Raw genomic sequence first — 12,601 nt, forward strand, 5'->3', positions numbered from 1 at the left:
TCCTCCTCCTTGCCCTTTAGCAAAATGGCCTTCTCAAGTGTTCCTCTGACCCTGCCACCCTGCTCCTTTAGCCCTTCTAAGACTGCATACTTTGAGGGTAACCACTTGGAATGGCATGCAAAGTACTCCATAGCCTCATCCTGTTCCAATCTCTATTTTTACTAGTTACTTCCTAATCTCTTTCTTGAGCTTTACATTTCAGCTTTATTTCATACACCACTTCCCAAAATGCCAGTTTTTTCTTGGGTTCCAAAGGCTTTGAAAATGCTAACCTCTTGGAAAATACACACTACTTCAATTTTTCACCCAGACAAGTCCTTCACTGATCTCAGATCCAGAGGCATTCCTGATCCCCTCCACATCTAAATCTGGATTATATTCTCTACTGTCCTCCCACTGCACCTTGGCGTATCCTGAGCACACTTCTCTCACAAGATTGCTATGTTTTTGTTTTGTTTTCTTCCTCTCTAGATGATAAGGACCTTGAAGACAAAACATCTTATTTGCCATTTATCCTCATCCTATAGCAGAGGGTGTGGTACGTATTAAGCACTCAGTATTAGTTTGATGAATGAATCAGTGTGTGAATACACATTATCTTTTAAATAACTCCATGAACTAATTATTAACAATCCTTTAAAGTCTCTCCTGTCTTTAGGGATGACTATATTCCATCCTTTTTTCTTTCCTTGACCATACAGAAATAACTTCTTTCAAAATTATGCAGAAATAAGAACTAGAGATATGTGTGTGTATTTGCTTATATGTGTGTATATCTTTGAGGCCAAAGATATTAGCAAGTAACAAAAGATGCATGTTTTATTCCACTTAACCCTACGCAAATCTTAAGGATGCATTAGAACTTGTTTCAAAAAGTATAATAAAAATATCATTAATAATTTTTAAAAACATAAGAACATCTAGGTAACTTGGAACACTTTAGATTCCACATCTTGATGTCTTTTTAATTCCACCAAAACAGAAACAAAAGCTTATTTAATGACTAAAGAAGGGGACTCTTTCCACATTATAGTCCATGACCCAGTTAAGACCAAACACAGCACTTAGTTGACTTAGGCCAAATGTAGGCCAGCGTCATGGTGTCCACATAATTAGAATTATGCAGAAGCCACCCTTTGTATAAGAGGAATCACAGCATTTTACGTAGCTAGTTTGGAAGAATGGGAACATTGAGCCCTTCTCTGATCACATGCTGCCAAAGATTATTAAATCTTTAGCCATTCATGAGGAAACAATAATCATTCAAATCACTCATTTGACCTTGTTCAAAATACTAACATTCAAAATGTACCTAAGCTGCTTTGTAACAGCACTTTATTTTCAAGTGGCTTTCTTGAATATAGCTAGTTATTGCCTCACAAACCTGCAAGAGTCATATAGTTGCTTCCCTAATTAGTCCCATAAGATATTTACAGGTCTGCATTAGGCAGACAGCCCTAGTAATTCAGCAACATGACTGAGTACTTGGTCATAAGAAAGCAAAACAGGAAGCAGTGACATGACACTCTATTTGTTCGGAGACTGGACATTAGAACGGTACACAGGTGTCCAATCATCAACTAATAGCAAAGACTTTAAAACCGAGGCATTCCTTTTGAATTTTCTTTTTAGAAATTTTGACTGCCTTGTACTGTCTGTTTTGTTTTTTTTTATTTTTTAATTTGAAAAGAAGCAAATTTAATTTTACCTATCAAATATCCTCGGGAGAGAAAGGATTCAGTCCTAAACTCTCACTTTTAAAATGTTATCCTGTTTCCTACCATAAGAATGGCAGTGGTTCACTCTTCAAGCCTCATGAAACTGACTCTAAAAGTGTTAGTCACTTTTTTTCACAGAAGCATTGCTAAAAATTAAACTTTATCCTGAAACTATTGGGAATATAAAACCAGACAGATAACCAGAATTGTGCCTAGTTGAGGAGGTTACCCTGGACCCAATCCTGTTACAGATCTAAGCCACTCCATGGCAAGAGAAACGGTACAAGGAAAGAGAAGGCCGTAACAATGAATACAGGTGCTTAGAGATTTGAGAAATACTGAAAGAAAAAAGTCCTCACTATCAATGAGATTATGAAGTAATCTGGAAGGCCTGGGTCTCATGGCCTGCCATTAATACCTTTCTCTTTTTACAGACCACCCTTTAACTTTTATGTCACCGCTTTTTTTTTTTTAAATCCTCTTCCTTTAATTTTTTTCTGTTCTAGGTTTCTAGTGATAATAGTTTTAATGAATGTTCTTCTCTAAAATGTTATAAGACTGAGACCACATTATTCCCAAGTGATACACCAATGTACGTTTCTCTGATGATTTCTGGTTCTTTTTATTTCTTCAGGAATTATTTCCAGTACGACAGTGGAGACTTAGGGCAGTGGAGACTGGCTGTTCACCAAATCTGTTTACTTTTCCTTCTGAGCCCACAGCTACATTTCTCTCCCTCTCTTGCAGTTAGCTATGAACATGTGACTTGACTCTTGCCAAACGAATGTGGTCAGAAGAGATATAAATCATAAAATTCTAAACTTCCAATAATGGTCAAAAAAATCCTCCCATCTGACCCGCCACTCTTTCCTTATCTATGGCTGTGCATCCATGCCCAAGATAGCCTTGGAACACACACGTTAAAGATGGCAGAGTCTCCATCAGTCTGGGCTCCTGCAAGGAGCCTTGCCCATCAATATGCAAAAAAAATGAATTTTTACTATGGTAAGCCACTAACATCTTAAGGTCTGTCTGTTACAACAGCTAAAGTTATTCTAAAACAGATGGTATCCAGAAATAGACCGTAAGAAAAAAATAATGTTGCAAAAAAATTGTCAATATTTTTGTATGTCTATTTCTTCTTCCTTGTTCCTTTTTAAAATTTAAATTTTTTTAATTTTTTTTACTGTAACAGCCTTATTTAAGCTCAATTTGCAGCTCTTTGCCCCTTATTGTTGCCACTTCCAGAATTCCAAACTTCTGCTTAACCTGGCACTACATCTACAGAAATGATAGCAGAGGAAGCATTAAAACAGATTGCCACTGAACACAGTGCCCTCTACAAACATGGAAGCCCAAACCACTCAATACAGAAGACATGAAAAGACACTAGAGAATCTATTCTATGTACACATTCATAGTCACATTCTTTTTCTTTTTCTGCTTTCTGTCCTAGAAGACAAATCAGTGTGCAGGGTCTCAAAATGAACAACCTGAGTTGTTCATTTGACAAGTGACAGCCTGAGATCATTCTATTAAAACTCTACCCCCAAACAGCCTTTCAGTGCAAATTAATTCTCTGGGCTTTTGCTTCTTTGGTTCGTTATGGTGACTGTTATAATGACTGAATTGATCTAGCTATGCTGGTATTTTACACTCATACTGCCTCCTACAAGATAAATGGTTTGTTCCCTTCATCAATAATCATAATACCCTGTTATTACAGAAAAAATACAGTTACTACACATTTAAAAGCACACTCTTTGAGTCCAAATATAAATTTTTAAATATTATAATAATTAAGTAGGAATATAAAAAGGAGTAATTAAAGGAATATTTGCTGAAAAACTTCAAGAAACTATTATATTTAGTTTTCTTAACTCAAGAGGCAAAGCTTATACCTCCACATGATTTGCTTCTGTTAAATGATAATTAGATGATTTACAAGTTTGTTTTGAGTAACTGGCAGTTTAAAAGAGTGGGCATAAGATGTAAGATCTACAAATAACTAACAGCTTAATATGAACCATACACGATGAGGATAGGATAAGATACAACAAAGAAGATGCTTACAAAGAGGGTGGTATCACTTAAACCTTACTTGCCTGAAAAACATCTTATAGAAATATGGGGGACTTTGAAGAGGGACAGACCTGGGTTCATATTTCAGTTCTGTCTCCTGCTAGATGTGCACCCTTGGGCAAATTATTTGATTGGTCCAATCCTCACCTTTCTCTTCTGTAAAATAGGTATAGTAACTCTCTAGGTCACAGGGTGGTCTGAGAACTGGTATGTAAAGTGACACATGGTAGGTAGCTGCTATAAATTGTAGTTATTAGTATGTCAGGAAAAGACATAATTTGACTTAAAAATCTTATCATTTTTTCATTATGAAGTAAAGGTATCAGAGGTTTTCATCTAAAAGTTCTACTGAGATTTCTTTTCCTAATTCGTCTACCACATTGGCAGAAATAGCATTGTAAGCTTAACTTGGCCAAGTCTGCTTCACTCATCTGTCAACAAGATTCTAGGGTTCAAACCGAGTTGACAATTGTTAAAGGTGGACAGGACAGAGCAGGCTGCACAACAGAGTCGTATTTCACACCTCAGAGGGTTCTACACGACCAACAATAACATCATATCTCTGTCAGTCAAGCATAATTATAGGGCTTGATAGACTGATACAAATAAAACAGCCAGTTAAAAAAGGTCTCCTGGCTCTTTTCTGGCTATAGTTACAGGACTTGCTTGATTCTGTGACCTGTGAATATTAGAATAACACTTCTTTTTGGGACAAAGAGACAGAGAGACTGCACCCACTATTGACTCTGAAAAAGATCAAAACTATGTGTAAAATTTGCTCCACTTAAAAACCCTAAAGACATTTTGTAAATTTTGATCAAACTCTCTCTGCTTCCTATTAAAGTGCAAACTTATTTTTAAGTGATCCAAAATAGAAGGTACCATTTGATAGTCACATAATACAATGGACTGACAAATCATTCTAGCAAATACAGTTGTGATATCTGAGCTCGATGCTCAAAGCACATGCATAGAGTCCATTGAACAATATTCTAATATGTGTTACCTTTATGAGAAAGAAAATAGAAAAAAGTATCTGATATTCACTTAAAAACAAATTATATACATTATCACAAAATTGCTCTGTTGCAGCCATTTTTAGCAGAGACTCCTCTGATAGTGTGTGTGTGTGTGTATGTATGTATATAAATATATATATATATATATATCTCAAAACAGATAAGGCCGAGTAATAAGCTGAAAGCTTCCTAGAGAATAAATTGATACACGGGATCTAATTCAAGTTGTATTTCAAGTTTAAATTATAAATGATCTCAATATGCAAGACTACAAAAACTGACAAAAGAAACACATAGTTATATATCCACACATAATTCTAGTGGAATATATCCAAGTTTTCCAAAAGATTCTAAGTAAAGTTGCAAATATATGGTTGCTAAATTAAATTTTATCGTTAATACTTTTCTTTTTTGTTTCTTTTAATCTTACAGTGAGATCTGCCATTATCCCCTGGGCCATCTAATTTTTTATTAGTTAGTTTGTTTTACTGAGTGTCCAAATGTCTCTTGCACTATTGGAGCACATTTCACAATGAAGTGAAAGTGAATGACAGCAAAATACACATCAAGACCCCAGGTTACACTTTCTAATCTGTCTGTACACATGAAGCCACAGCACCATGGGAACTGCGGGCCAGAAGGAAGTTTGAGAAATTTACTTGATGTAGGTTCTGTGCCAAGGATTGCTCACCAGAAGCAAGACTAACTTCTCAGACCAATTTTGTGCTTTATATTTAGAGTGCAGAATGGAGGCAAGGGCAACTGTGATTAAGATGACAATATATGCCTCGATAGCACACTTGCGGAGATAGTTGAATAATGTTTTAAAAGATACAAAGTAGAACAATACATTTCTCTAAAAATAAAAATTACAGAAGCTGTCAGATTTTAGTTCAGGCAAAAGAAGTGAAAGGAAAATATATACAGTTGACCTTAAACAGCATGGGTTTGAACCACATTGGTCCACTTATATGCCAGTTTTCCTCCTCCTCTGCCGATAACAAGACCAACCCCTTTTCGTCCTTCTCCTCCTCAGACTATTCAATGTGAACATGGGGAGGATGAAGACTTTTGTGATGATCCACATCTACTTAATGAATAGTAAATGTATTTTCTCTTCACTGTGATTTTCTAAATAACATCTTTTCTCTAGCTTATTGTAACAATGCAGTATGTAATACATACAACATATAAAATGTGTATTAATTAACCATTTGTGTTATCGGTAAGGTTTTCTGTCAACAGTAGGTTATTGGTAGTAAAGTTTTTGGGGAGTCAAAAGTTATCTGTGGATTTCTCACTGAGCAGAGGGTTGGTGCCCCTCACCCCCACATTGTTCAAGGGTTAACTGTACATAAAATTAAGGTGATGTAAAAATAGGAATAGTCCCTAGAAATTAAAATTGTCAGTAATTGGGTATTACCTCTAAATAAATATATTGCTGATAAATTTATCTAACTGTAATAATCCCATTGTTCATTAATATTTATTCAGATATAAAAATATGTCAGAAATTTGTTATAAAGCCACCTACTCTAAAGCAAAATTTGATGGAAGGCAGATACTTTTTAGATATTATACGTGGAGATTTAGGACTTGGAGGCTCAAGAAGATTTCATCATAATGTATTTTACCCACAAGGAAGCCCATGATATTGGGTCCTAAGTACTATGGTAGGGTTCTATTGTATTAGTAAAGACAGCATAATCAATGTTTTTTTTCTCTTTTGTACAATCAATGTTTTTTCATCTTATCAAACATAAGCAACTTGAATTATCTTCCAGTCAGTATGGAAACTCATGATTATACTTTATTTCTTGGATTTCATGCTGTTTGCCAAACATATTATAACTTCTTTAAAAGGTAGTCAAGGTGGGACAGTATCAATACTTGTTTTATAGATTAGTCATTCTGCAGTTTCGGCCATAATCTTATATTATATGTGATTATTTTAATCAAGGAATATGATTTGACCCATGGCCTGACAAACCCATGTAACAATGATCCATGTTATAACACAACTATAATTCATAAGGAATGGAATAAAGTGGTAAACTGAATCGATTTGAAATCAGACATATCTAATTGAATTTCAATTTTGCAAATCCTCTAGCTGTGCGACCTTTGGTAATTAACCTCTATGAGTCTCAGTTTCCTCACTGAACAATAGGAATGGTAACATCAGAGGGTTGGTGTGAGAACAAAATGAAATTATACATGTAAAGTACCTAGAATATTGCTTGCCTTACACTAGGGGCTTAATGCTAATTCTCTCTTATTTATATATAATAAGAAAAGGAGGAACAATTGACATCTTTAGGTAGAAAATTTGGACAAACGGATGGCCTCAAGAAAGCGAGAGCTCTATGGTTGCCTGAATTTTTGAGGAATCAAAGAGGAAGTACCAGAATCCTGAAGAATTCATAAGGCAGAAATGAGATTTAACTACCTCTTGGCATAGCTAATGTGGATTCCAAAAAAAAGAAGCCTTGAACACTCTACTCCACCCGTAACCTCAGGAGTTTCCTCTGGGTAGTAGTGGTTTGTTACTTACTTAACATGAAGAGACTTAAGTATGAAGCCAAAAAGTAAAGACTCCTAGACCTAAGGCATGCCATCTGCCTAGCATTAAGCAAGAGCTGAAAGTCAGTTACAGAAGCAAAGTCATTTCTAACATGATTAATGTTCCATCCTTGAACGTGGCAGGAAGACTCCAAAAGATATTTGGAAGCCAATGTTTCCTCTGAATAAAGTAAATAAGTATACACTAAGCCCCTGTCCCTGGACCATGCTGGCCTGTTAGATAAGTTGCCAACATGGAGTCTGTGAACCTTGGAGCAAACTGACTATCCAGGATGAGAAAATATCTCAAGGCCAATGATCATTGCTACCGTAAATGCACACTGCACAGTATAAACACTGGGGTCAGATACAGATATCCAGGATATTACTCAAAAACACATCTAGCTCAAAGCTGACAAGATAATCTGTTCCTGTGAGTGCAAAGCAGACTGGAATGCTGCAGCTATGACCTACTCAAGGAAAGAAAAAAGAAAGTGAAACTCTCCAAGGGCTCCATCTCATGTTCTTTATGCAGGCAAAACTCCAACAGACTTCAAAGGGAGTGTTGCCTAAGAAGGGAGGACTGGTCCAAGCTCACTGGGGGTATCATTTCCATGATCATGTTGCCATCTACATTTGGTAGACTGGCAAATGCAAATATTTCAGATACAAGTTTAAACAGATGAAAAAAGAAGTGTGAAATAGCTTGGAGATTTGCTTGCAAAAGAAACCTCAGAATTTCAGGAAAAGAATTTAAAATCAGAAGCTTCATAAGTTATTCAAAACTCCCACGAGGGTATTGGTGTGTGATCATATCAAAAATAAATGTTTTTCATCGTATGTTCTCACTCATAAGTGGGAGCTAAGCTATGAGGATGCAAAGGTAAAAGAATGACACAATGGACTTTGGGGACTTGGGGGAAAAGGTAGGAAGGGGGTGAGGGATAAACGACCACAAATAGGGTGAAGCGTATATGTTCAGGTGATGGGTGCACCAAAATCTCACAAATCACTGCTAAAGAACATGTAACCAAATACCACCTGTTCCCCAATAACCTATGGAAATAAAAACATTTAAAACAAATTTAAATGGACATATATTGCATTCTAACATATCACATGATCACAAAATTGTGTATCTAAAAAATAATTTTCCAAACTTTAAGTATACTTTTTGTTGTTGTTGTTGTTGTTGTTGTTGTTTTTGTTTTTTTTGAGATGGAGTCTCACTCTTTCGCCCAGGCTGGAGTGCAGTGACGCGATCTCGGCTCACTGCAAGCTCCGCCTCCCAGGTTCACGCCATTCTCCTGCCTCAGCCTCCCGAGTAGCTGGGACTACAGGCGCCCACCAAAATGCCCAGCTCATTTTTTGTATTTTTAGTAGAGACGGGGTTTCACCGTGTTAGCCAGGATGGTCTTGATCTCCTGACCTCATTCATGATCCACCTGCCTTGGCCTCCCAAAGTGCTAGGATTACAGGCGTGAGCCACCGCGCCTGGCCACTTTAAGTATACTCTTAAAAGGTCAGTAACATTTTTCTAATAGACATAGAGACTATATTTTGGTGTTTTAACAAAGTTTTAACATACATGATCCTGATAAATGCAAACAAGCCAAAGTGCAGCAAACATACTCACAGGAGGACCTATGGGGGGAGCAGGTGGAGAGAGAAGAAGAGAGAGAAAAGAGTTAGTGAATATGCAAAATATTAAAATCAAATAAAAGATATGAGCATAATCATCAGCATGACATAATAGACATAGAAGTTTTTTAAAATTCACTGATTCTTAATCATTTTTAGACCATGGAGACTTTGAGACCATTTCAGAAAAATTTATAATTGCACACAAAATTTTACATAAAATTTCAAGTAATTTTTAGATTCTCTGAAGCCTGTCTATGAATTACTGAGATGTTCATATATCTTAAGTAAAGACTAATTTATAAAAGTTTAGATAAGTATGAATTATGAGAATATTTGGTAATTTATGATAGACCAGTTATAGAGAATTGATATATAACTTCTTGAGTTTGATAAAACAGCCAAATGAGAAATGTACCTATTATTTGTCCTTAGAATTTTTTATTCAACATTATTGTAAATATACAAAAGACTAGGTCCCCACATTTATGTAAGTTTCTTTAAAACCATCAAAACAGGCAAAGTCTAAGACAATTTTAAATATTTCACACACCATTATGCTCAATTAAAATACCAGTTCTAAGTAGCTAGGAAGTTGGAAATTGGCTTTTGTTTTCTATGAAACTTTGTATAAGCATAAATTTTTCACTTTTTCCCCATAATCCTCTTTCTTTTGACAAAGATCAAAGATCATTTCTATGATTATCTGATTCCACTAATGTTTTATCATTTCTTTTTCCTCAAAACAAATTTATAAAGTATCCTCTATTAGAAAACTTTGCACTTTGTGAAGGAATACCTATGCAAGTTTCCAATTATTTAGATTCAATGAGCTTTAAAGGTAGCTTTTGACAACACTCTTAAAAAAAAAAAGGAACTACACTCCTCAAATTAATAAATTTTCACAAATGCTTTTTACTTTTACATCTTTCTTAAAATGGAAGAGAAAATGAGGCAAGAAAAAAAAACCACACATTAATCTGCTATCAGCTCTTGATAGGTTAATGTTTCTGTTTCAATACTTAGTAATTGATTATTTTTAATATTGATAAATACTTAGAGAAAATACTGAAAAATAACAATTTACAGCATGCTAGAGTCAAACCTTAAATTACTTTATCTTGCATGGAAGAACTAATGGCCTGATAAGACTTTATGTGGTCATTTCCAAAAAAAAAAAAAGAAAAACAGTAAGTGAACTCATTTATACAGATCATCTCGGTTTCAAAAAAAATTTTACTTGACTTTTCTGTTTTACATTGGGGATTTGTTTTACATATAGGGATTTGGCCTGAAAGCAAGAATGTCCTGAAGTAGGAATCAGGACAATTGGTTCTGTTTCAAGTTCTGCCTTGGCCAAATCACCTGACTGCTATGGGCCTCCATTTCCTCAACTACAAAATGAAAATTCTAGATTGATTACTAAGGCTCCTGTCATCACTGAAATTCCATGGTTGTACAAGAAGGATAAAACATTCCCAAATTTTGAAAACGATAAGAGTAAAAGCATGACAAAATTGTGCCAATTGGATAAAATAACAACACAGCTTTCTAAAACATGTGCCCTAGTGTCCCAAGGCAGATGTTTTTGCAAAGGACCTACATCGACTGACCACCTATATAGATGGAAACGTGGGTGATGCTATCACATTGTGTGCAGCTGAGAAACACTCCATTGTACATAGAAAGGACAGACTTAACTTGACCCAGTAAATAAGCCCCAAATGGGTACCAATTGTTACTAAACTGCAATTAACAATACTTTGCAAACTTCTCCTTTTTACAGTTTGACAGAAATAAGGAGAAGATTAAAAAATAATAAATAAACAAATAAAAACTAGGTCTAGCAGAGAAAGATTTAAACACACACACACATATCCTCCAACAAGACAATATTATCATTAATTAGGAAGAACAGATGCCGGAACTTAACCAGAACATGAGTGACATAGAGCAGCTGAAAGAGAGACTTACCAGATTCTCCTCTTCGGCCTCTCTTACCTCGTTTCCCTGGAGGGCCTGAAATACAAAGGATAATTTTTTTAATGTAGTTTAATTTTTTTTCCTGGTTCCAAAATAGCTAGTAAATAATTTATATATATTTTCTCATTGTTTTTAACTACCAACTTCAAGAAAGGGATCAGATATTTGTAAAGGTCAGTATTGTCTTTAGTGTTTCAGCAAAACTCTTAAGGTTCATTTAATTATAAAAGCTACTCTAGATACGTGATCATCTAGTGTTACTTGAGAAAACTAATGATTCGGAATTTTTGTTCATCCTGCTTTAATATCATCAATAAAGAAAGGGTTTGCTAAGAAAATTGGTAGTTGAGTTTTATGTTTCTAAGAAATATTTCTTTTCAGTATATGAATAATTGAAGTACTAATTAATAATTTAAAAGTACTAAGTCCAAATGATTTATAGTTTCTTTTCAGTCAGGTCCATCATAATTTTCTGAAAATGTTTAGTTAGCAGTTAGTTAAATGTATATATTAGTAATGGAAAATAATCCTTACAAATATTTATATTTCATTAAATGTGAATATATTGGAATTTCACCAATCAACAACCACCTGAATAAAATCACAACCTTTTTAATAGGACAGTGTTTAGGTAGTAATTACAGGCCTGATTTTTCTACAAGGGCAAGTTCATTATTGTCATTCAATAAATAGTTAGCCTTTATGATGATCCCATTTTAAAAGCAGAGAAAAAAACTTGTTTTTTTATCTTCGGTGAGTTACCGGTAAAGACCACCAAGCTAGTATGTATCAGACTTCGCACAAGATTCTAGACGTTCATGGCTTTCCAGCCATTATTCTCAATTATAGAATTTCTGTCCTCATTTCCTTGGGCAGGAGTAGCCTTGCATTGAATTATGGTTCAGGCAAATAGAAGAGAATAATTAGCCCACAATGAGAATTGAGGTCTTATAATATTTGCCAGGAGAAGAAGGCCAAGGAAAATACAGAACTGCCTGATTCTAAAGAATGAGCTGCTAAGTAGGACTGATGACTTCCAAACTTTAGAAAGTTCAAGACACAAGCAGCACAGGCCTTAGTATCCAGGTGACTTTCAATGTGATCCTGAGCTACCGGCTCCCACATGGAAACACTATCATGAGAAACAAAAACATCAGTGGGGCAGTTAGTTTCCTCCCAGTCCCTTACACAGAATAAGTCTGACCATTTGTATTTTGTAAGAGGTTAAGAAACAATTGAGCAATAAAACCAATTGAAAATATTAGGAGAATAAGCTTTGTAGCAAAGTCCAAAACTGTCACTAGAAATTTCAGATTGCTTTCTATATTCTAGAATAAAGGGATGTTTTCATCATATTCAAGGTATCTTGGCCAGATTGGGAACAGGAGAAGAATCATATAAATCAGTAAATGAGCCCAGAGAACCCTAAAAGGTACGAAAATATAAAGTTAATACATCTGTTCAAACACACATACACACACACACACACACACACACACACACACACACAATCTGATATACAAAACTTCCTTAAGACTAAGAATTATATTTTTTCTAGTACAATATCACTTAAACTAAGAACTCTCTAGCAACTAC

The 12,601-nt window shown here is 35.1% G+C and overlaps 1 protein-coding gene across 5 annotated transcripts in view; it reads right to left on the reverse strand.

Moving 5' to 3' along the window:
• Positions 1-12,601, reverse strand: part of COL25A1 (collagen type XXV alpha 1 chain) — a 511,707-nt gene that overhangs the window by 241,935 nt on the left and 257,171 nt on the right. For all 5 annotated transcript variants that reach the window (XM_063663967.1, XM_054485599.1, XM_054485598.1 and 2 more), the window contains one exon: positions 10,962-11,041. In XM_063663967.1, the coding sequence (XP_063520037.1) occupies positions 10,962-11,041 (80 nt within the window). The remainder of the gene's footprint in view (positions 1-10,961; positions 11,042-12,601) is intronic.

The sequence above is a fragment of the Pongo pygmaeus genome, chromosome 3 (assembly GCF_028885625.2).
Source record: "Pongo pygmaeus isolate AG05252 chromosome 3, NHGRI_mPonPyg2-v2.0_pri, whole genome shotgun sequence".
In the NCBI taxonomy this organism is placed as follows: Eukaryota; Metazoa; Chordata; class Mammalia; order Primates; family Hominidae; genus Pongo; species Pongo pygmaeus.